At 36.6% G+C, this 23,607-nt stretch overlaps 1 protein-coding gene across 3 annotated transcripts in view; it reads right to left on the bottom strand.

Annotated features, from left to right (window-relative positions):
- Positions 1-1,832: 1,832 nt before the first annotated feature.
- Positions 1,833-23,607, bottom strand: part of slc4a4a (solute carrier family 4 member 4a) — a 49,414-nt gene continuing 27,639 nt past the window's right edge. For 2 of the 3 annotated variants that reach the window (XM_043243888.1, XM_043243886.1), the window contains exons 8-26: positions 20,861-21,018; positions 20,646-20,733; positions 20,175-20,329; positions 17,933-18,046; positions 17,141-17,315; positions 15,088-15,221; positions 14,438-14,709; positions 11,230-11,300; positions 10,249-10,434; positions 9,878-9,991; positions 8,703-8,864; positions 7,305-7,483; positions 6,199-6,271; positions 6,045-6,113; positions 5,752-5,925; positions 5,332-5,496; positions 4,822-4,915; positions 3,693-3,772; positions 1,833-3,393 (exon numbers count right to left, since the gene is read on the bottom strand). In XM_043243888.1, the coding sequence (XP_043099823.1) occupies positions 3,729-3,772; positions 4,822-4,915; positions 5,332-5,496; positions 5,752-5,925; positions 6,045-6,113; positions 6,199-6,271; positions 7,305-7,483; positions 8,703-8,864; positions 9,878-9,991; positions 10,249-10,434; positions 11,230-11,300; positions 14,438-14,709; positions 15,088-15,221; positions 17,141-17,315; positions 17,933-18,046; positions 20,175-20,329; positions 20,646-20,733; positions 20,861-21,018 (2,427 nt within the window). In that variant the 3' untranslated portion in view covers positions 1,833-3,393; positions 3,693-3,728. The remainder of the gene's footprint in view (positions 3,394-3,692; positions 3,773-4,821; positions 4,916-5,331; positions 5,497-5,751; positions 5,926-6,044; positions 6,114-6,198; positions 6,272-7,304; positions 7,484-8,702; positions 8,865-9,877; positions 9,992-10,248; positions 10,435-11,229; positions 11,301-14,437; positions 14,710-15,087; positions 15,222-17,140; positions 17,316-17,932; positions 18,047-20,174; positions 20,330-20,645; positions 20,734-20,860; positions 21,019-23,607) is intronic. The other variant, XM_043243889.1, reaches the window with a different exon arrangement.

The raw sequence follows: 23,607 nt of genomic DNA on the forward strand, positions 1-23,607 counted from the left end.
TAAGGGTGAAACGCGTCCTTTTTTAAATAGTTCACTGGTTAACTAAAGAACTTATTCAACAGAACAAATCCATAAAAATGCAGGTTCTTCTTAACACCCCCATTCAAACTTTGCATTTATGGAGGACTGGAATAATACAGTTTACTCACGCCATTGCCATCATTTTTTTTTTTCTTTTCTCCAAAAGATTCACATTCAATACACGTTTAAAATTTTAATGGACTGTTGTTTTCTAACATGAGGATCTTAGAGCAATATGAACCCACACAGTAAACCAAAATATGTTTTGCCACTGTTACCACTAAGGTGTGAAAACATTATTTCGAATGAAATAGAAAGTTTATTTTTCTCTGTAATTTAAGTTTATTGAACTTTTGCTCATAACCGCGAGAGAACCTTCTGCAGAAGTTCTGGGAATGTTTTCTGTTAGTTTGACCGAGAACCAACAACAATCTCTCTATCATCACTTCATTGCTGATGAAAGCTTTTCCAACTATAGTTTGGACCTGGAACTTTTCCTTATCGAGCTGCTCCACCGGCACAGAAGTAGACTTCAGCTTCAGTAGGGTCGTTTTCCCAATTTAAACTTCTGAAAAGGCTTCTTTAACTCTTTACACTGCTGTTTATCTGATTTTAAGGCTGGTGGACTCAACTGAAGTAGTTTTCGCATCGCGTACATGCATGCAGATAAATGCTGGGACACTATGCATATGTTTCTGATGGTGAAGCGGTGTGGACAGGGGGAAAGCTGCATGAATCATCTGGAATAGATGTTTTTAGGTCCTAAACATGTTGTTCCTGTACCAAGATGCCAAGACGTATTGATCAGAACAGAACAGCCGGTTTATCTGTGCAGCCAGAGCCTCCCGTCTGTCTGCTGCAGCTGTTTGGATCTCATCTAATGCAGCAGAACAATGAATGATGGAAGGAGACGAGCTCAATTTCTCACGAAAGTCTTCAGCTGGACAAGACCACCAGAACTCATTAATACATCCAAATAGCCTGTGCAAGTGTTAAGAACCGAAAAAGAACTACCGACTGCAAGCTACGGCTTTAACACAAGTTTCGATTGCATTGTATGATGTAGCCTGACAGTTTTAACGTGTCACGTTATGTAATAACAATGCATCGAAAAGTGATATTAGTTGAATTCGCGCATTAGGGCAATATTTTAGAGTAGCTGACATCAAACATTTACTTCAAAGTCTTCATCTCTTCTCACTAACATCTTTCATCTTCTCCCTTGAAATTCTCTTTAGCTGCAAATTGTAGCTTTCTTACCGAGTCTAGACCACTAAATTACTATCTGTACTCTCTCGTATTTTCCCCCTCATGTACGTGACGGGATCCGTTGCAGTGATAATTGCGAACACTAGATGGCGACGTCGCGTCACCTTCCGCGAACTAGTTCCAGTTCGTTTCATTAATTGTTTAAAAATGCCAAAACCCCACATAAAGCTCTACAAACATATATTATGAAACTAGATTTCCATTTATCAGAAATAGCGGATGCCGACGAGGTTGGATCAAGAAATACACACAGGCGTATACCCTGCGTGAAGTCTCAATAAACGGCCAGACTAAACCCCGAAGAACCGGAGCAACGTCTCCGAGATGCTTCAAGAAATAACTGCAGAGCTACAGCACTGTTACATTCTTAGGCGATTGTGCAAAAATGCTGTAAAACGCTTCAAATGCAGTAAAATAATTTTGATAGGGTTATTACCTTGTGTATCAGACACAATTATATTAAAGGTAGAGACAAAACTATATATATACATATATAGTTTTTGTCTCTCTCTATATATAAAAGAAACGAGGAGACCGTTTAATAAATTCTGTTCATTTTTAATATTCATTTTCATTTGAAAAATATAAATTCTAAAATAATTTCAGCGGTTTTGTTCTAAAAATTCACAAAACATGATTAAAAATGTATCTTTGTTACACACTCTACAATTAATATTTAGCATGGTTTAAACGTTCAAGAATTTCCCCACACATGCTTTCACATATATTTCATCTTTAAGTTCCCCCGAAAAATATAAGTTAAAAATATTTTACATACAAGGTTAAAAGAAGTTGATTTTGAAAATACAGTATGGATGCTACCTGTATAGATCTATTGATTTTTTTTTTTTTTTATCTTTTTTGAAAGACGGAAAGAAACATGAAAAATAATGACAAATTAGCAGGAACTGATAAAAGATACAGAGTTCTTGAAGGATAAAAGAGAACATTGTTCAGGACATGCACTGATGCCATCTTCATTTAACTGCATGTACCACATTGTCTGACTCATTTTTACAAACGACACAACTTGCGATGTGACATTCAGTGACCAGACATCAAGTAAATAAAGCACAAATAAAAATAAAAAAAAAAGTGATCTGAATTACATGAGACAATCTTAAAACTAAAGGAATTTCATGTAATATTGCAATTCAGGTTTAAGCCACTTAGGTAAATGATTTGCAGGACAGCAGACCCTGGAGTACATGTAGGTTTACACATGTACACAATCACAATGGGTTTCCATAACCAGGTGATGAAGCAAACGCCTAACAAGACTTGAAACGTTAAATTAATTATCAGGCTTTCTTAATGAACCAAGCTTTTTAAAATGCGTCTGGATAATTACGCGTAAATATTGTTAAAGGAAACGTATTCGATTTAATACCACATATTATAGGAAACAATAAAAATAGCAGGTTCGATGCCGCTTAATAACATTAACCATAATTAAAAAGTTAATCGACAGTTAAATATTACAATATATTGTCACAGTTGCTCTCTCTCTTCATAATACAAGTCATTTGTGTAAAAGTCTGCTCAACATGTACATAAAAAAAAAAAACCATTAAGATCTCATGCTGTGCAAATAAAAAATGGAAAAGTTATTTTTTTTTACATAATGCCTACCAGGTAAAACGGAGGTAGAGCAGCAAAAAAACGAATGAGAAGGAAAGACAGTGTAATGTTAAGTGAATTTGGATAAGTGAATGTATATTGTATTTGATGAATGATGGAGAAAAGAAAAGTTTCAAAACAGTTACAGCATCTCTCTATAGCTCAGCACGTAAATCAAACAAGGAACTGAATTGCATAATAGTTTAGCGATTACAGCTTTCAAACCGTAGTGATTAAGTCGGTGGAAGACAAGCATTCCTCTTTAGTCTTCACAAAAAGGATTCGTGATGGGGGACAGTCTTTATAAAAGATCCCTTGGCCAATGGCTTTCTGCAGATCGGAAGAGCTAATAAAACCTAAGTAGCAGATTGGAGGAGCTATATGGACGTCTCAGACCCTCGACTCCTCCAGTAGTAGCCATTGCTGTCATCTGGGTCCATATCTATTTTGATCTGAGGCACATTTAATGGCAGTCTCTCTGAACTGAAAAAGACAAACTCAATCAGTCAACCTCCGAATAGGCTTTCAATTTATGTCCCAGTAACTTCCAAGAACTTCGTTGAAAACAACTAGCGGTTCAAAGAATTATTTGAACAACTAACAAAGGTAAGGACATTATGTAATCACAAAGCCTTGAAATGAAAGTGGCTTTCAGTTAGCGCATCCCGATCGTACTGTATAACAGTAATGAGCAGCGTTTTTCATGAAGCATGCAAAATCTGAACACAGATGCAAATATTCAATACAAATGCATATTACTAGCAACAGCTTGAGGCGTGTACCTTGACATCGGGCTGGTCTGAAAGTAGTGGCGCTTTTCAGCACGATGTATATCGGTCAAGGAATGAAGGGGACTTTTCTCCTGCAAGAGGGACGCATGGTTTGTTAGCACGCTGACTTCACGAACGCTATATACCACCTTCGCGCAATATCATCATGCTTTATGCAGTAGATGCATGCAAAAAAAGCCACACGGAAGCGAAGAAGACTAAAGAGCTCCCATGATTTCATTTCGAGAATTTGCTGGGATTTCATTGGATTATTTTTAATCAGCATTTTTATTAGATAATAACACCTCAGTGCAATACAACTACGAATTAAGATGTTAAAAGATTTAGTAGGAAAGGAAAGACTTTGTGCAGCTTGTTACACACTAAAATTATTGAAAAGAGTTATATTTTCAATTGTCAATTATCATCAAAAATATATATAAAAAATATAGGACTATATATTGTATTATCACTTCCTTATCAGCGGGACCTCTGCGGTCAATGGGTGACCAAACCGCTGATAAAAACATTACAGTAATACACAAGTTTTTTACTTTGACCATTGCTTTTGGATTAAATATGTCCTCTATTATATAGATTTTTCCAGAAAAAAAGTCAACTCATCTGAATCAGGACAGAAATTTGTCCTGATCAGGCACCGTCTTTAAATTAAAAACAGTCCAAAAGAGTTGTATTTTGTTATTAGAGGATCATAGGAGATGGATTTTTTCACTGTATGGGTTAAGGACTATTGCAAGAAGTGATGGTTTAAAGTTAAAATAAACTTTCGCTTTACAAAATGTTAACTCGTGTACTAAAGTACTTTTTTATCAGTTGCTTGGACACTCATTCTGACGGCACCCATTCACTGCAGAGGATCCACTTTTCAGGAAATGTTCAATTATTTCTTGAACTTAAGAGTTAAATTGCAAAAGTAAAGCAAAACTATTATGACAGGGCGAGAAGAAGTAATGAAGGCATCAGTTTCCATAAAGAACTGCCGGCACAGGCATTATGTGAGTGAGACAGAGGAGCAAGTGGTAGCATGCACCGCATATGAAAGGAAGAGAAAGCAAAACGCTCATGCTGAATCATTCAAGAGGTACAAATTGAGGTGAGGCCCCAGGTCCAGTTTACTCACTGTCAGAGGCCTTATCTCCTAAAAAAGGCTCCTGCTCCATCATGTCCATTGGGATTTTAATGCTGGGGACATTCTCATTGTAAGGATAGTCAGACTGCACAGGGAGAAACGGTCAAACAGTGCTTTAGCTGCTGAACCTATATACGCCAGAGTAGTTCACGCTTCCTCTTTCACAGCCGCTCCAAATTTTCATAATAATAAATTAAACAAATAGTTACAGATTATTCATAGCTGTCTGACAATAGCGACAACCAAGTGTGACTGAGGATGTTTTTTTCTCATCTTTTTGCTTTGTCATTGGCAATGGAAAACTTTTTTTTTTTTTTTAAATCAATAAATGAATGAATAAACACAGACAAAACAATAAAGAAATAAATTGTTTTTTTCAGTCAATCACCAGAAAATAAAGTGCATCATACACAGGTATTAAATTATCTTTAAAAGGGCAACTTATTTCCAAAGCCCAAAGTGTCATTAATACTAATATAAAGACATTTTTAGGACACTCACATCTTCCATGTCACTGTCTATGCTCCCTTGTTTCTTCTTTTTCTTTTTCTTCTCATCTTCCTTCTTCTTCTTATCCTTCTCAGGTATAACATCATCCAGGAAACTGAGGTCATGCTGGGAGAAGACATAGTCCAACGCCTTCCTCACGGCAACCAGAGCCAAGATCTGACCGATGAGAACAGCGAATTAGGTCCTTTCAGTTAGTGAACATACTGCATTTTGCAAACATTGGAACTTGAGAGTCTGTTAAGTCTGTTACTGCTGGCTGACAAACATCTAAACATTACCAACGTTCTAGCCCAACGTGGCCTAATGGTTTGCGCAGCATTTAGCCTCGGAGCTCTCAGTTTTGCAGTCACAGCCACATCCAATAATTATGTTCAGTATTAAATCAAGAACAGGCGAAAATAGTTGACTAACCATAACAGGAAAGACGATGGCAGCCACAGTGGATTTGAGGATCCAGAGGAGCGCCAAGCAAAGCAGCTGGACGAAAGTGAACAGATGGACCTTCCTCAGTGGCACATGCCGCAAGTAGATCAGGTCTGGCTGGTGTTTGGCAGGCATGAGGAGCAGCTTGAGCCGGTCCATAAACTAAGAAGCAAATAGCAATATTAAAAAACCCCACATTTTCCAACTAAGTTACTGTCAGATGATTTCAAAATAAAATCTACCGTTTTTGTAAATACCCTAAATTTTAGTTTGTAACGCACCTGAACCCCATTGAGCGAAGCCACTCCCATGTAGAGGAAGACTCCATACAGCACTGGCATGGGTATAAACTACACAAAATATAATCACATAATTAGAAAAGAAAAAGAAAACCACACACTTGCTGCAATGTGTTTGACATTACTGGAGGATTACCTTGAGGATAGGAGACATGAAGACAGATAGACCAGTGAGGAGGAAGACAAAGACGCCAGTAACTCTCTGTTCCCTGAAGGGGGGACAATTAGGTGAAAAAAAAGGTGATGACACTACATAGCCAAAGTACTGTTGTAACTGTTCAAAATGTCTGTAATATTTTGGAAATAAGTCTATTATGATCACCAAGGCTGCATTTATTTGATCAACCACACAGTAAAAATTATAATACTGTAAAATATTCTATTCATATTATATGTAAAATAACTTTTTTTTATATACCGTGTTTAAAAATGTAATTTATTCATGTAATGTAATTAAAGCAGCCATTACTTCAGTCTTCAGTGTCACATGACCCTTTTAATATGCTGATTTGCTTCGCAAGAAACACTCATGTGATGACATTTTTCATCTGTAAGGGTCTTTGATGGAGAGAATGTTCAAAAGAACAGCATCCATTAAAAAACAGAAAACTTACGCAATCTTTGGTGTACTTGCTGAATAAATGCATTAATTTCTTTGGAAAAAAAAGCATTTCTGTATGTAGAAAATCCCTTCTAATTATCAGGCCTGGCCATTTCAGTTTTATAGCACAGAGCTATACAATCTTCCCAGAACAATAGACATTTAGTGTATCATTGTTTAAATTACAGGAAGAAGCGGCAGATGTTTTTATCCAAGTTTCTCCCCCTGGAGTTGCATAAAGGTGACGGCTTTAAACCTGCAATCTTGCAGTTACCAGCTTCTTTAACCATTAAACCCCAGCTCCTTAATTAAAAATATCTAATTATAATATTAATTATCATTCATATCTGAAATACTCTGGAGAATTAAATCATATTGGATTCCTTAAGAATTGAAAATACAACCTAAATACGGGCACAGTGTGTTTTCAGCAGAACTAGGCCTGCTTACATTTGTTCAGCTTACAGCTGCATCAATAACCCCCCTGGAGTTCAGTCCGACATGCAGCCTTTTAACAGGCTTCCCACTGAGCCAAACTCTGTAATCAACCAGTGACTCAAAAGCTCTGATGCTTCGGTTTTATGCCACGACAAAGATATAAGAATCACCAAAATTCATCTTTTATATGCATTAGAACGTACCTGACACCCAAAAATTTAGGCTGTTCCCCAGGAGCAGATGTCTCTGTTTCCATTTTCAAGCTGTCGATGTGAGCGATGGAAATAACTGTAGCAGCTACATACCACGGCAGACCCATGAAAGAGCACAACGCTAATAGCACGGCTACCCAGAACAGATCCAGATGATAGCCTGCACCTTTCTGATCAAGACAGAGAAAAGAGGTTGGTTATCAATGCTATTAAAAGAATCAAATATGTTTTGTCACTCATTTTACATTTTACATTATTTCCTCTTGTAGCTCTAAACCTAAATTCAGGCAAACAATTACTGAATTTTCAATTTTAGGTGAACTGTCTCTTTAAATAAACCATCAAGCGCTTTATTCTAACACATAAAACTACTCTGCATCACACAAAAGTACAGTACAATGTGACCAGTGTAGTGTAAGTCTCACAGAGATGACAATACGAGTTCTTCCATGGGGAGGTATTATAGTGAGAGGACACAATGTTTTGAGGCCAGTCTCACATTACAGACCAAAAGAGAATAAATGCTTTGGCTTTGTCTGATTCACAATTCCTCATTGTTCCACTCAGAATCTGCACCAAAAGTGTAATGTTGGGTGAAACTGCTTGGTGAAGCACTGAATTTGAATTTAAAATTGTTTAAATATATCCTAGCCTTGTGTAGATTTCATCATTATCAACAAAACCTGTCTAGCTGGCATATCAATACTCAGTATATTAAAAAAAAAGTAGAATGCTTTTCATTTGCTTTTCCATTTAGGTCCCATTTTATATTAGGTGGCCTTAACTATGTACAAAATTATTAATTGAAATTGCACTTATTGTGTACATACATTTCTTTCATTGTACTTACCTACCCAGACCACAAAACCTGTCCCTAACCATAACCATATCCCACCTCAATAATGGCAAACATGTTTTGCAATACAGTATGAATACAGTAAGTACATTATTATTTTTCTTTGATGTAAGTACATCGTAGCCACCTAACATAAAGCGGGTACTCAATTTAATAAAAAAAAATTTAATTAAAAAAAAAAAAAAAATATATATATATATATATATATATATATATATATATATATATATATATATATATATATATATATATATATATATCAGTTCCTGCATTATTGATGTGCAGCTTTTTCACCCCTTTGTTTTGCATCAGACCATCTGTTTAATAATGCTATTTTTGACTCCAAGTGCTGATTCACATCCTCCAGACAAAAAGATAAAAAAAGCTCTATTTGTAAGAGACTTGCTATAAATATCCAATATAGTTGCCTATGGCACCGTGAGTGTTTCCTGTGATCCTGGGCGACTCAAAGTGAGCGTGATAAACCATCTGGCTCAGGAGAGAATCACACAGCAGAGTCACGGCAGGCCTACCTTCAGCTTGTGCTCCTTGCGATTGACAATGACAGCGGTGATCTGCTGATCCATGAAGAGCAGGATGGTGACCAGCAGGGCAGGCAGAGCTGCTGCCAGGTACACCCACCAGGGATTCCCTCCGAACGGTGGCACAAACCAGCCGCGGTTTGGGCTTGTTGGCTGAGGACACGAGGGAAGTGCAGTTTGAGGATCACAGAAGTTTGTGGTCAGGGCATTTGGCAAATGTTTACAGGAAATGAATGGTAACGTCCTGAGTGGATTGGCACTGACTCATACTGTGAAGCTGTGCTTAAGTAGCAGCAAACAGAGCATTCCAGCCAGTGTGCTCTGTCTCTGATATTTGTTTTTCTGAGCAAAATCTATTTCTATTAAGCAGACCCTCTGGCCACCTGAGTAGAAACACCCCATGTACCGACCCATGCAGAGTTCACTGTGCACAACATTCTGTAGAAATAAATAACATCTAATGCAAGTTAATCTCTTGATTAGAATATCTGTCACTTTATTGCATTTATGCAATGAATAAAACCTATTGTGAATAAACTGCTTGTTTTTTTTAGATGACAACAGAAAAACTGATAATGTAAATGATTATGTAAAGATAACTCATGTCAATAAAGTTATCAATACTTTGTACTGTATGTTCATCGTTTCATTTGACATTTTCAGGATGTGTGTCTTGTCATATGAATTTGAATTCATAAGATTTTATTTTGATACTTTCATTTGGCAAGGATGCATTAAATTGATTAAGTAGTATTTATAATGGTATTATATACTTAAATTCTTTAAATAATCAGCAGTAACCTTAAAAAAATATCACAATTGTTTCCAGCATTAATAATAAGAAAAGCACCAAATCACGTTAAAATGATTTCTGAAGGGTCATGTGACACTGAAGACTTACGTAATGGCTGTTGAAAATTCAGATTTGCCATCACAGGAATAAATTACACTTCACACTATAATAAAATAAAGTTTTTTTAAACGGTAACAATATTTCACCATTACAGTATTTAATCAAAGACATGCATCCTTGCTACACATGAGACACTTCTTTCAAATAAAATCTTACAGACCCCAAACTTTTGTCAACTTTACAGTACTGTAGGTCTGTGCTGGAGCAATATTAGAAGTGCACCTCAGAGGAAAGTTTACAGTAAAAAGATTACCTTAAATTCACTTGGCACTATGAGCTTTGGCGTGTCGACCCCAACAAGAGCGTCAACACCACAGAAGATCAAAATGGCCAGGATAATGGCAAAGTCACTTATGAGTTTTCTCACCTAAGAAAATGGGGGAAAAAATGTTTTTTTTTTTTTAGGAACCATTGTAAGTAATGAGTATGACGTCAGTAGTCTTAGGCCTCAACAACTGCAGTATTGATTACGATAGAAACTGATTTAACGAAACAATTGTCTACCTGCCCACGTATACAGATTAGAGACTAAATATCGACTGCCTCTACACATGCAATATGATTACAGCCACAAATGACAAATCCATCACGAACACAACACAGATAAACAATGTGGCTACTTACAGTCGTAGGAAAGAACGGGCTGGTCTTGAATTTCTTCAGACACATTGAGCAGGTGTAGGTGCCAAAGAACAGGATGAAGGACATGAGGGTGATGTCGGGCACAAAGTTGCAGGCTTTGCCCACTAACTCCCCTCCGTATTTCAAGCATTCCTTCTTTGACAGTGAAGACCAGCTGGCATTCAAGCGCTGCACAAATTACACAAAGACATCTAATCAAAATTTTAAAACAAAAGTTGCTCATTCACAGACAATCATGACGTTCCTTGTAACTCTTGTTATGAAACCAGCAGCAATAAGTCAAATCTTGTTTACTGACTTTTATAAACCCACACTAATCGAAACTGTTTTCCAGTAGTGGTCTGCATTATTATCAAACAGGTCTATGGTAACAAGACATACATTTAAAGTTGAGTGACACTTGTGTTATGAACAAAGACAGTACCAGAACATTAAACGCTCTCCAGGTTCTGTTTGAAGTCAGATGCTTTGTTGTCTTCAACCTCTCTGAAGTTTTACAATGACTGTTACTGTTCAAGTTTTCACAAAAGGTGCTAAACATGAGCTATGGCTCATTCAGTCACAAGGACATTGGCAAGGATTTGGGCATTATGTTTCATTGATCTCAATCTGAGGACTACGTCTGAATGAAACTATTGAGAGATATCTATTATTTGCAGTTTGGAGCTCAGTTTGGCTTTAGAAGAGGATAAAACGTCAGGTCTGGAGAAAAGATTTTACAAAAACAGCCATCAATTTAAGGATTAAAAAGCACCATGTATTTTCTAAACATAACCAGGACAAGGAAGTTTTCTTTAGTGTGTTGTGTAAGTTCTGTTTGGTGAACTCAATAAATCTCAATAAAACTTTTCAGTCAAATGTTTTTTTTCCATGTGTCCTGATTCTCCTAGAAACAAGGAGCGTGTTTCTCATGTAGTGTAATATAGCCTATACAGATTATTTGTGATGTTTTGAAACACTTACTGTATCGCTGTAATTTACAGTCCAGATTAATGTCGAATCAAGTGGATCCGTGTACACATCTGAAGAATTGGCTGAAAAACACAAAGGTAAAAGTTTATTTGTTAAATAAATAATACAAATAAAAATAAAAAAGCAAATGCAAAATAGAAAGGTTTCGCTGGAACTTTTTCTCCCATTTTAATTGTAAAATTTAACTGTAACATTTTGTCAGTTCACCCAAAATAAAAATTCTGTCATTGATTACTGACCCTCGTGTCATTGCAAACCTGTAAGACCTTTGTTCATCTTCAGAACACAAATTAAGCTCTCTGATCCTACACAGACAGCAATGGTCCTACCATGGCCATGGCTCAGAAACGCTCAAGACATTGTTAAAAAATTCATGGTAATTCATGGGAGGAGACTTGTTGTGTGAAATCATTATTTTTAGGGGGTTTTGCACACAAGAAGTATTCTTAGTCATAAAATTATGGTTGACCTCACATGGACTATTTTAACAATGCCCTGACCATGTTAGGTAGGACCCTTGCTGTCTATGGAGGGTCAAATATATATATATATAATTTGTGTTATAAAGATGAACAAGGGCTTTACAGGTTTGGACCGACCAGAGGGTGAGGAAATAACAACATCATTTTTATTTTTAGGTTAACTATCCCTTTAACACACTTGACTCAGATGATGTCGCTATTCTTTTAAATCCTTTAAACTCTCAAAAAACATGACAGCTTTCACAGGCAGATGCTCACACAAGTGCAAACATTTTATCACGGTTGCAGGAGAGTCAAGCACGACATACGTGCCAACCATTCCCCAATGACCTCTGTAAAATGTTCACCAGTTCTCCACAGCATTAATCTTTAAAGAGACTCTTTGCTGGGTTCCCCTAACTGGAACTAATTTCCACACAGCTGTTGTTTCCCTCTGCAGTATCGGATTGGAGAGAAGTCGAGGGAGGTTGAAGAGGAGCAAACAGCGGTTTAGAGGAAAGCAGCGTGAGTGGATGAGCGCCCCACCCGCAAGCTCCTCTACGTACGGTCTTAATTCACCACACGCTTGGAGGAGATTAACCCCAAACCACATCACGTCCACATCCGCCCCCTAGATTGCTCCTTCATTCCTACTGAGCACACCACACACACGCCGCCACTAGCACAATAAACAGATGAAATGAATGTCAAAATTGTTGCTAACTTGCTCACAAAACATTACACAGATACAAAGAAGAGATTTAATTATTACTTCAATACTTCAAAAACAAAGTTTTGTTTTGTTCAGTGGTCTGAATATCAAACAGCCCCAGTGGAGACATGGTTTAGCATTTAAAGTTTTAACACATTATAACCAATGCATGGCAAAAAAACAAAGTAGATGACAGCAGAATGCATCAATTTTTGTTCTTGCGGCCTTCTGTTTTTAGATGGAAACTCAAGTCACCCTTGCGTCGCTAATAAACTGACTTGACCGAAGTCACAGTCACAATGGTCTTTGACCAAGCAAAATTTCTCTCTACACTGCAACTGTCAAAATATGATGTAGCACTCTTTGATGTCTTTTCAAAAAACAAATTCCTGTGAAATTCAACATAACAAAAACATTCCGTCTACTATACCGCAACACTACAATCCTACAGATTTAAAGGGGTCACCGGATGTACAATTCACTTTTGTTGATGTCTGAACATAAATGTTGAGACTTGACAAGTTGACAAATGTGCATATTCATCATACAATGCTAAAAAACCATCTACTGTTTTTTTAACCCTATTTTGAAATCCCCTTTCTCAAATTGGGCTCTTCTGAGAGTCCTGTCAAAATGATCACAAGTGAGTATAAGGTTTTTTTGTAATCTTTGAAAATCGCTTTTACTAATAATTTGCTACTTGTTGATTACAGTCTGCTGCTCACAGAGAGGAACTCATTAGCATTTCAAGCAACATGGACTAGCATGACTTGATAAAAACAGCTGATTTTGACAGGGTAAAGATATTTTTTATCCTGCCATTGAGGAATTTTAACCAAAGTATGTTGTAGACTTTCCATTTAGACCCTAAAGAATCATACCATCCCATAACCCCTTTAAAGCTTCAGTTTTTTTTATTCAGCTGAAATGATGTGTTAATGTGGGTCACACATATTTACAAGCTTCGGAACACATTCACACCTTTACGAATGAAAGTAAACTTAAACTTAATTGTGACCTCACCTTAAAAGAGGTGATTTCTATTAAAGAAATTTTCAGTGTAGTAAAAACTGCTTTCTGTTAGACAACATTGAGAACTGAAATGCCTATTCTTAACCCGTTTCAAGATCAATATGGTAAAAACTTTTGAAGATAAAAAGAATTACGAGTGTACAGAAAACTACTTTCGCATGGATTTGTGACAAAAGTCCTGAGACAGGACTCGTACTTTATATCAGACACCTGTTATCATGTCTGGAAATTGCAGCTGCAATCCATATGGTGCGCTATTGCGTCATGAAAGTTAAGATGCAAATGAAATAAAAAGCTGTGGCATCACTATAATTATGAAAAATGACAACTGAACTCAGTCTTCTGCACTGTACTGAGTTATTCTGCATATTATGTTTGGGTCTTAACTATAATTTGAAGACCAGAAATAGTACAACAAATAGGACAATTAAATATTTATGCTGGTCATATTTAGAAGCCATGTGCCAGATGTCAACTTGGTCACCTTTTAACAACAGCTGTGCAAGCTTTGACTCTATAAAAGACCTAAACATCAATTCCTATCACACTATTGTGCTTCCACTGTTTGTGTATCAGTTTCAATCAATCAATTTCAATTCCTCTCCAATTTACACTTACAGCTCAATTTCTTTCAAACTACCAGGTAGTCGCAAATTGAAATGAATGTATGGCAACTGCACTTGTGCTGAAAGCAGCACATTTTGGATTCCAGTGAAGGGGGAAAAAGGTCACTTTGTGCTACATCTGCTTCACTGAGCAAAAGAATGTTACATATGCATCAGTAATCTTTCTTTTTTCTGTTTGGTCAGCGCTGGTCGTTTCTCGCATCTAGTGTGGATAAGTCAGGGACTTAGAAAGGTAAAGCGTAACTTAAAATGAAAGTAAAAAATCAGGAAAGATGACAAACTTCCAAATGGATAAAAATTTTACCTCAATTAGCATCTAAACACCAAATCAAAAAAAAGGTCACAGAAAAAGATGTACCGGGTCTTACCATCAGTGGGCGCCATACACATGCAGTCATACTGCGTGACGTAATCGATTTTAAAGTCTGAGTTGATGGGGTAATAATGAGCCAACTTCAGCATCTTCTTGATGGCGTCATAGATAAAGATGAAGCTGATGAGCGATGAGAAGCCTTCTTCTGTAAATCGGGTGAAATACTGCACCAGGAAACTAGCGTCAGTGGCCACCAGGGCTAGACAGAAGAAAGCCGACCATAGACCGATCCAAAGACGAAACTCTAGGTAGTCAAATTCATTCTCTCTGCGGAGGATAGTATGGACAAAAAAAATGACCTCTCCAACTTTCAAATCATCCAGCAATGAAAAGTACACTAGGTTAAGCTAAGTTAATCTTTGTGTTTTTAAGTCTCTTATACTCATAAAGGCTGCATTTATACAACAAAAAATAATGTTTTGACAAATTATTAATATAAAAGGTTTTCTATTTTGAATACATTTTAAAATGCAATTTATTCTTATGATGGCAATACTGAATTACTGCAGCTATCACTGCCACATGACTCTTCAGAAATGCTGATCTGGTGCAAATTATTTTATCAATGTTGAAAACTTAGTTTTAGTTAACTAGTTTCACAGTTGCTTTGTGATGTAACATTCTGAGCAGAGATGATTAAAGCACCTGCTGAAGTTGAAGAGCAGCCTTTCAAACACCAGCACTGGCCCCGTACTGCTGAGGATTGTCAGAGGTTGGCCAGCGAGGAGACAGAAGACTGCTCCAGACACCGCTGTGCCCAGAAAGCTCTCCAGCACACCCTTCACACAACGAAGAAACATCAAAAGGTTAAGGAAAAAAAATCCCAACTGAGAATCACGATCTGTGGCAAGAAAGCTCTGTTCATACATGATTAGTTTTCCTTGTTCACAGACATTGTGGTCTTACCCCATGTGTGTGCTTTCTCTCACATAACCTACTTTCCTAATAACTTATGTACATAATGTTACTTCATTCTTATAATGGATCTATTATTGATATCAAGAACACTGTATCATCTACCTTAAATCAATAAATTGATTTTTATTACCCATAAGTTTAATTAAGTGTTAAACATAGCCTTCCATTATGCCCATATCCAGACTGTAGACTCCAGCACTCACTATTAACTATCTCAAATAAATATATGAAATCACAGGCGTTCTCTGTTAATTACTGAAATCCTGATATTGTTTGGAAAAAACACTGCTCCATCTGAAGTACATGGGATCTGTTGAGCTGACAAAGGCCTTTCAGGTCTTGATTTTGAATTTATAAAATGATGACTATAACATTTAGTATTGTACTGTAATGAAGTAGCAGCAAGTACAATAAAATAATAATGCATTTTTAGATTTTATTGAAAAACTACTTTTGCTTGCCCTAAAAATGACACATCAAAAAGAGTGTTTTAACGGTAGAAGCTGATAAATATATTCAGGCAACACAGACTTGTTGCTGTTGTGGTTTTATCAATTGTTACTTAATGTACAGTTGTATTTTTGACACCGGTTATCACTTAATCATAGCAATGAATGGCAGAACGATTTAGCGGATTCATTTGTCACTCTTAAAACAGTATAGATGGACGTTTGGTCCTCTTAGACAAACAAAACTTTTCTTCAAATTGTTAATGGATTATGTAGAGATTCTAAAGAAACAGAGCAAAACTCTTACAGTGCAACTCATTGAGCTTACACGAAAACTCCTGCCCTGATAAATCAATGACTAACTACACAATCTCTTATTTACACCATGTATGCACATTTTTCTCCCTCGATGATGTTAGGTAGATCTGCAAGCATGTAGAACTCTTACTAACTTACTAAAACAAAAATGAGTCCAGGGGGGATTCTTCTGATTAACCTACAGAAAACTGACTATCCACTACTTTCAACAGAGATGCCTGTGACTGGGTACAATACTCAGAGCTGTTGAGCATAAATACATGTGTGGTTTTGTCATCTGAAACCAGAGCATGCATGCAAAAACACACAGGAGTGTTAAAATATGGTTGACTACAAGTGGGTACAGATATGAATTGGTACACATGGTGCTGTAAAAAGACCCCCCACCACCAAAATCACTTTCTCATTGGATCTAAACAAATCTCATAGGTGACCTATTTTTTATCTCAAGAAGGTGAGGAGTTTTCATCTATGTACTTAGACTTGAGAGATGCCGATGCTATATATGGCTCAAAGACAGTCAGAGAGGATAGATGCCAAGCTGTTTGTGGAATTTAATTCTGAAATACAGACAGACCCTTTGATCTGGTGATTCCATTTTTTGCCTCTGCGGATGTATTTTCTAATCCAATCTGAGATGAATCAAATACATTTGTGCTGGGAATTTGTCGCATTATATAGGCTAAGGTAAATTAGTTGAAACTACGCGCGATCCCGTGCCGAACTGATGAACTGAAACATTGACTAGCCAAAGACATGTGCAGCAGTAAGACAGATAATTATACGAACTGTGAGAGTTTAACTTATTAGCATGACCTTTGAACTCATGGTAACATTTAAAAAGAAGGGCAAAGAAGAAGCTACTCCCAGTGAGTATCAGTTAAAGTTTGAGCGAGACTGAATTACACTGTAATCCCCACCAAGGTTGGACTGGATCTTATTTATTAAGGCTCGAGCACAGAGAGCATGTCACCATACATTTAGTTTCCCTCGGTTTGCAACTGTATCTTTACCTGCATGTTCTCTGTGGCGTCGCCCAGCAATCCTCCGAACGTGATGGCATTGGTTACGGTTCCCAGGTAGATGAAAAGAATGGCAGACAAAGACTGAATATGTAGTGCATCGTAGAAATCACTGAAGAAAAAGGGGGCTTTTCTTTTGATATCGAGAATAAGGCCTCCACAAAACCTGAAAATCAAAACATGACATGATTGTTACAGTGATTTTCATTTTATTTGATGACATTTCCACATCTCATCTTAATCTGCCTTCCTCTATTCTGTACAGTGAGGTTCAAAAATCTGAGTGAAACTGAAATCTGGGATTCATTTTAAACATTACAATAAACAGAAAATATACCATGCAACAATCACAAAAATTGCAGGATTTTCTTCTATGGAATATTCTTATATGCTATATCTAGGCAAAAAGCAAAAGAGGGGTGTACCAGCTACTAAAACAATTTGAAATGAATGTCATTTTTATTACCTATTATTAACATTTATTTTTGAAAAATTAAATATTTGTTTATTGTCATTAGTAATTAATAACAGATAAACCTCTATTTAGCACAGAATAATAAGAGTACACAGCAGTTCTTTACAAAAGGTCAAGTAAAAATAAAATCTAATGAACAGTCTGTACTCTGTAAATGGAGTATGTGCTGACTTCACTGTTTGTCTAATATTAAGATAATTCCAGTCATGTTAAAGAGTCAAACAGACCTTTATCTGAACTAAACCATGATGTTCAGAGGTTTGGCGTAATCTGTTCCTTCTTAAGAATTTATACAAACATTAACTCACTTCCCCGTCCTCTTCAGCTCATCGCCTACTGCGTGCCCCCCACCCCCATGTCCACCGCTGTGAGGGGTGTCTCCATTCATCTGTGTGCTGTCCCCTCCAGCATACATGTTCTTTCTGGAGAACACAACAAACACATGGAGATTGTTAAACGCAAAACACAAAAACATAAATGTAATTAATGCCCTAAAACATGTACGGGAGGAAAGCGGAAACAAGGAATGAAAGATGACAAAAGACAAACTCTGCGGACTCTTCACAAGTCATTTTAAAGCCTTATTAAAAATTCAAGCTCATACACTCACACAAATATCTTAGGCAATACAAAATAAAATACATGACAGATATTATAGTTCAATGTTGATCAATGATCCGTCATTTTCCATAATAATCATTTAAACAATCAAGGTACGATAAATAGAACTATAAAAAGATACATAATCTGAACCAAGTACCAAGAAATAGATAAAACACTAAAATGTCAGATACATAGACACACAGACACAGATACATAACATCCTAATGATTGATAAAATGATAAGATAGATAGAAACACAGAAATATAGCCAAATGATTTAAAGACAGATAAATTAGTGGTGGGCGATATGACCAAAATCTTATAAACACAATAATTGTATTATTTTATAATCTTATAAAACAAGTTATTTATAATTTATTTAAAACAAGTTATAAATAATGAACATCTTTTACGGTCCTGCTGTTCTCGTAGAATACCTCTAGACGAATTCTCGATCTCATAGGGTGAGACAGCCGGGGAGCAAGAAGACACAAAGAAACGTATATTTCCTTACTCCAAAGTCTATTCCAGAATGCAGTGGTTTATATAGGCATTTTCAGGGGGGAGTTTTACCCCTATAGCCAATGAAACAAAAGATGACATATGTTGTATACATGCCAAAATATATATACTTATATAAGATAAAGGAAGTTATGAACATATAAGGAATCCTTTTGGACACAGAAAAACTTCTTATCGAGTATCAAAAGTGTAGAGCAAACTCATTCACCCCACGACTCACACACCAATGACCGAATGAACCCTTCTAACATGTATAGATCATCCATACTACAGAACACTAGTGGGAGATAAAAAAAAATCATGTCTAGGAGGAGGGAAAAGGATCAGACAGAAAGAGTCTAAGGGGGGAGAGTGTGTTCAAATCCAACAATAAGTCAATTATTTTCATAGTAAAAATATATACTTCAGTACAGTTCTTTTTCCTTGAAAAATGCTTTGCAAGATATATATATTTTTGAAAACACAAAAAATTATACTATTCTAAATAATAATAATAATAATAATAATAATAATAATAATAATAATAATAATATCAAGCTTACTACAGATTATGAAAAAAACTACAGCAGAACAAACATTGTATAAAGCAAAATGCTCCATACATTGTATGAAGTAAATCATATGTATAGAAACACTGCTTTTTATTCTTCACTGTGTGAATTAATTATACACCTTTCTTCTTATTAACTGTACAAAAAGACCAATATGCTGCTACACATTTACAATTTATGTTTACAAATGAAAATAAAAATAAAAGATCTCAGCAACAGTAAAAATGAGAAATGGACTTATGATAATAAATGTTATAGATAGACAGATAGAGAGATAGACGGATAGATATGTCTTGTTTACATTCAACAGGCCACAAATTAATGTATGAGGTCTAGTGTGTGTAGTGTTTTGTGTACACTGTGTGTTCTGTTGGCGTGACTGACTGCTGCAGGCACACAGCTCTGCTTTACGGCTAATGCAGGCTGGTACAGATTGAGGTGACAGGATGAGGGGGCAGCCTGCTGTCACTTCACCTGAAGCCAAAGAGAGGTGACGTAATTCATCTAATTAACCGCTGCTCTGCTCCTCTACACTGAATGAATGAATGGATGGCCTGGCCAACTGGCTTTTAAATCTACTTCCTGGCTGTGTGTGAAATACATTATGTAACACACTGTATGTGGCTTAAGGGGTTTGGCTAATACTAATATTAAAAAAGACATACACCCATTTTCTACTTGTCATTTGTAACAATGAAAGACTGAAATTACTTTAACCTTTAAAAAACTACCTCAGGGACGGCCTCAGAAATACCATTTCACAATTGTTTGAGTCATTTCAGAACAGGAACATTGACAGTCTTTGATGTGGGATATTGCCGGGGCTTTAGCAAAAGAAAGTCTGACAGGCCAACAGGCACCCTACATCAATTACCTTTTATCTGAAGATGGCAGGGATTTTGGTGGCTCTATTCTGATGGCAGGGTCCCATTCTCCAGGAGGGAGGACAATGACCTCATCCAAGAATTCGTCAATGCCAGCGAGGAGATCTTGTCTGTCCTTGGCTTTGTACGCGATTTCATGGAAGACCTTGATAAGAGAACTTTGATTACTGGCCAACTATCCACACTAATCTTAGCACAAAAGACATTTCTGCATTCTTCAAAACATATATGCTCAAAGATTTAATGTTTGAGATTGACAGGTCTGACAATTTAATTGACCTGTTTGAATTGACCTGTTCATACAGGAGTGGCTTGAATACTGCTTTTAGGATATAATAACTGAAGACAAACCCAGTTTCTATATCGGCCATTTTAGTTTTTTGTAAAGTGTAAAAGCAACAGTATTTAGCACTCTTAAACATGACTGATATCCTGCTGTTGCCTGATTACTCTGTACTTACCTCGTCGGACATCAGAGTAGCAATTGCTCTACCAATTTCATGGTATGACTTGGCTTTGCCTTTGGGTCCAAGAAGAATGAACAGAAATCTAAAAAAGATAATAAATATCACCTTTAGTAAAACACTACTGGTTCAAAAAAAAAAAAGCCTATTTTCAACTGAACACTACTGCTATATTTTCTTCTTTGGCTGTGTGGTATAAAAGCAGGTCATACCTGGTGGGCACAGGCACTTCAGTCAGCGCCCCCAACATGACAGCCTGCTGCAGCCTCACAAAGGCCACAAAAGGACTGTCCAGGAAGTCAACTTCTCCAACGAGAACGTTGGAAGCTTCAGCATCTCTGGGCAGCTTCTTCATGAACTTGTTCTTCAGCTGAACACATGCGGGATGGTATTTTAATGAGGAAGAACCGAATAAACAAACTGCACAAATCAAGCTGCAACACATGACCTCATTAAACATACTGCCCAGCTGGTATCCTGTGCCAAGACTTTCATGAAAATGTGACGAATCCAACAACTGCAAGTGTCCAACTAATGGAAATTACAAAGATTAGTGGCTGCATGTGGGATTGTTCATTCTAAGGTTCAGCAAAGGCCCACTGTGACTCCTGCATTCCTTTACTCTTAATTCAGAGGAACCAGTGGTAACCAGTATAAGAACCGTTAAATTAAATTTATTTATATGGGTTGTTGTTGTTCCTACAAGTGATAAAATGAAGGCCAACTTCAAAGGCAGTGGCATTTTCCAGCTCAGACTTTGAGGTCATGCCAAAAGTGAAATTTACAAGCCAAAGATAATTAGTACACCCTGCTCACGTAACCATAAATTGTTAAGCAACTCCAACCTCTGCCTCCAAGCTTATCGTTGTGAATTTTAACAGCTAAAAGTGTCACAACTACTCAAGTTTTTTGCGTATAGAAATTTTAGCTTTATTACTTGCAATAATGTAAACATTCACTCTTCTTTAACAGTAAGACCAGCGCACATGGCAGAAAGGCAATTCTAAAGCTCATAAATCAAATTTGATAGCTCTGCTGATAACTTGAAAATGGGGTTACAGTGTCAGTCATTAATAAACCAATTCCCCAGTATACTTCCAATACATAAACAATAACATTCCCTCCTGAAAGTCTTATTGAATAGTCAAAGTAAGCAGTTTTGTTAACCATTGACGGAAGAACATTGGAAACGCAAGCATAATGGAAAACATTTAACCTGGAGCACCTAAGCACATGATGGGACAGACCTCTCACTCATCAACAGCACTAGCATCATAAATCATTTGTTTTAAAGGTATTGCTTTTATTCCATTGTACTGTTACAAAACCATTCCATTACTAATTACCATTGCATTACTGTTTGGAGATAAAATAAGCACATATCCTGACGCATTAACAAGTGTATTAAATGTAATGAATGGGATGATCTTGTGTCTTGAGGTAGAAAAGATTACTATTATAAAATGTATATGATTTTTCAATTCTGAGTTTTACAGCTTCTCAATGAAAATTCATTACTCTTTTATGAAATATGTAAATATTATTTAAAGGGTTAGTTCATCCCAAACTGAAAATCAGCGTGTTATTTACTACCCCTCAAGCCATCCTAGGTGTATACGACCTTCTTTCAGTCGAATCCAATCTGAATTATATTAAAAAATAAAAATATTAAAAGTTCTATCATTGGCCAATTTTCTGTTCAACAGTCCAAAGCAAAAATAAAGAATGTGCATCTATAATAAAACATGCCATGCTCGGGGGTGTAAATAAAGGTCTCCTGTAGAGTAGCCATGCATTTTTGTTAGAATAATATCCATATTTCAAAAGTAATGAACTCCTTTCTCACATTTCATCTAACTGTGATATATGGATGCTGGAACGGCTTCCACACATGAGAGTGAGCAGAAGTGCAAGAAAAAGAGTTACAAAAATGCATGGATTCGCCACATGAGGCCCTTATTCATGCCCTGGAGCTGTGTGAGGCACGTTTTATTATTTTATTATGGAAACCCCAACCCACTGCAATGATAAGGCCTGGAATAGCCAGGACAATTTTTAACTACAACTTGATTTGTCTGAAAATATAAAGTAATATACCCCTGCCTTCGGGATGAGTAAAGCACAGGCTAATTTTCATTTTTAGGTGAACTAACCCTTTAAGAAAGATAATGTTTTATCTGTACCTGTAGATTTGATCATTAAATCTAATCTATTCCCTGATGTAATTTTTTTTTTGTCAAAATTTTCATTTTTCTTCATATTGACTGACTGAGTGAACATAATTAGTTAAAGAAATGCGATCTAAGTTCATAGTACTTGAGTGATTTTAAAGACTCTTTCTGTTTGACCTTTATAAACACTGAATTCCATTCATGCTGGGAATTTACAATGAAAAGATACCATGGAGTGACAAAAAAGATCATGGCTAAAGAAACTAAAGCAAGTGAAGAAGTGGTTGCTATAGATAGAGGGGAGTGATGTCACTGATGTTAACTGGAGGCCAGATTGTAGACAGCATTACTAGAGGAGCGTAAAGGGATGATTAAGGTATTAGAAGGACACACCTTAAACAACCCATAGTGTTTTTCTCAGACTTATATGAATGTTTACCTCGGAGCTTCATTACCTAGGAGTCAAACAAAGGTCGACAGATGGTTATGGTTATCACAATATGCTGAAAACAACACTATACAAAGCATCTTTTTTACAATGTATGTGTCAATACAGGCCACTTTTGACCTATTAATATATCACACACTCCACAAAATACACATCCACATTAAATCTCTAGCCATCCAGCTCTCTGACAGTATGCGATGTGGAAAGGCTTAGAATCATTTCTGATACTGGATTACTTCCACCGTTGGAGTAAGCTATGATTTATTACATCAGTCCATCAACAGGGTCTGACAAGCCATGGAACAGAAGACTTCCTGTTGCGGCTAATGTGAATCAAGCA

This window comes from Puntigrus tetrazona, chromosome 7 (genome assembly GCF_018831695.1).
Source record: "Puntigrus tetrazona isolate hp1 chromosome 7, ASM1883169v1, whole genome shotgun sequence".
NCBI lineage: Eukaryota > Metazoa > Chordata > Actinopteri > Cypriniformes > Cyprinidae > Puntigrus > Puntigrus tetrazona.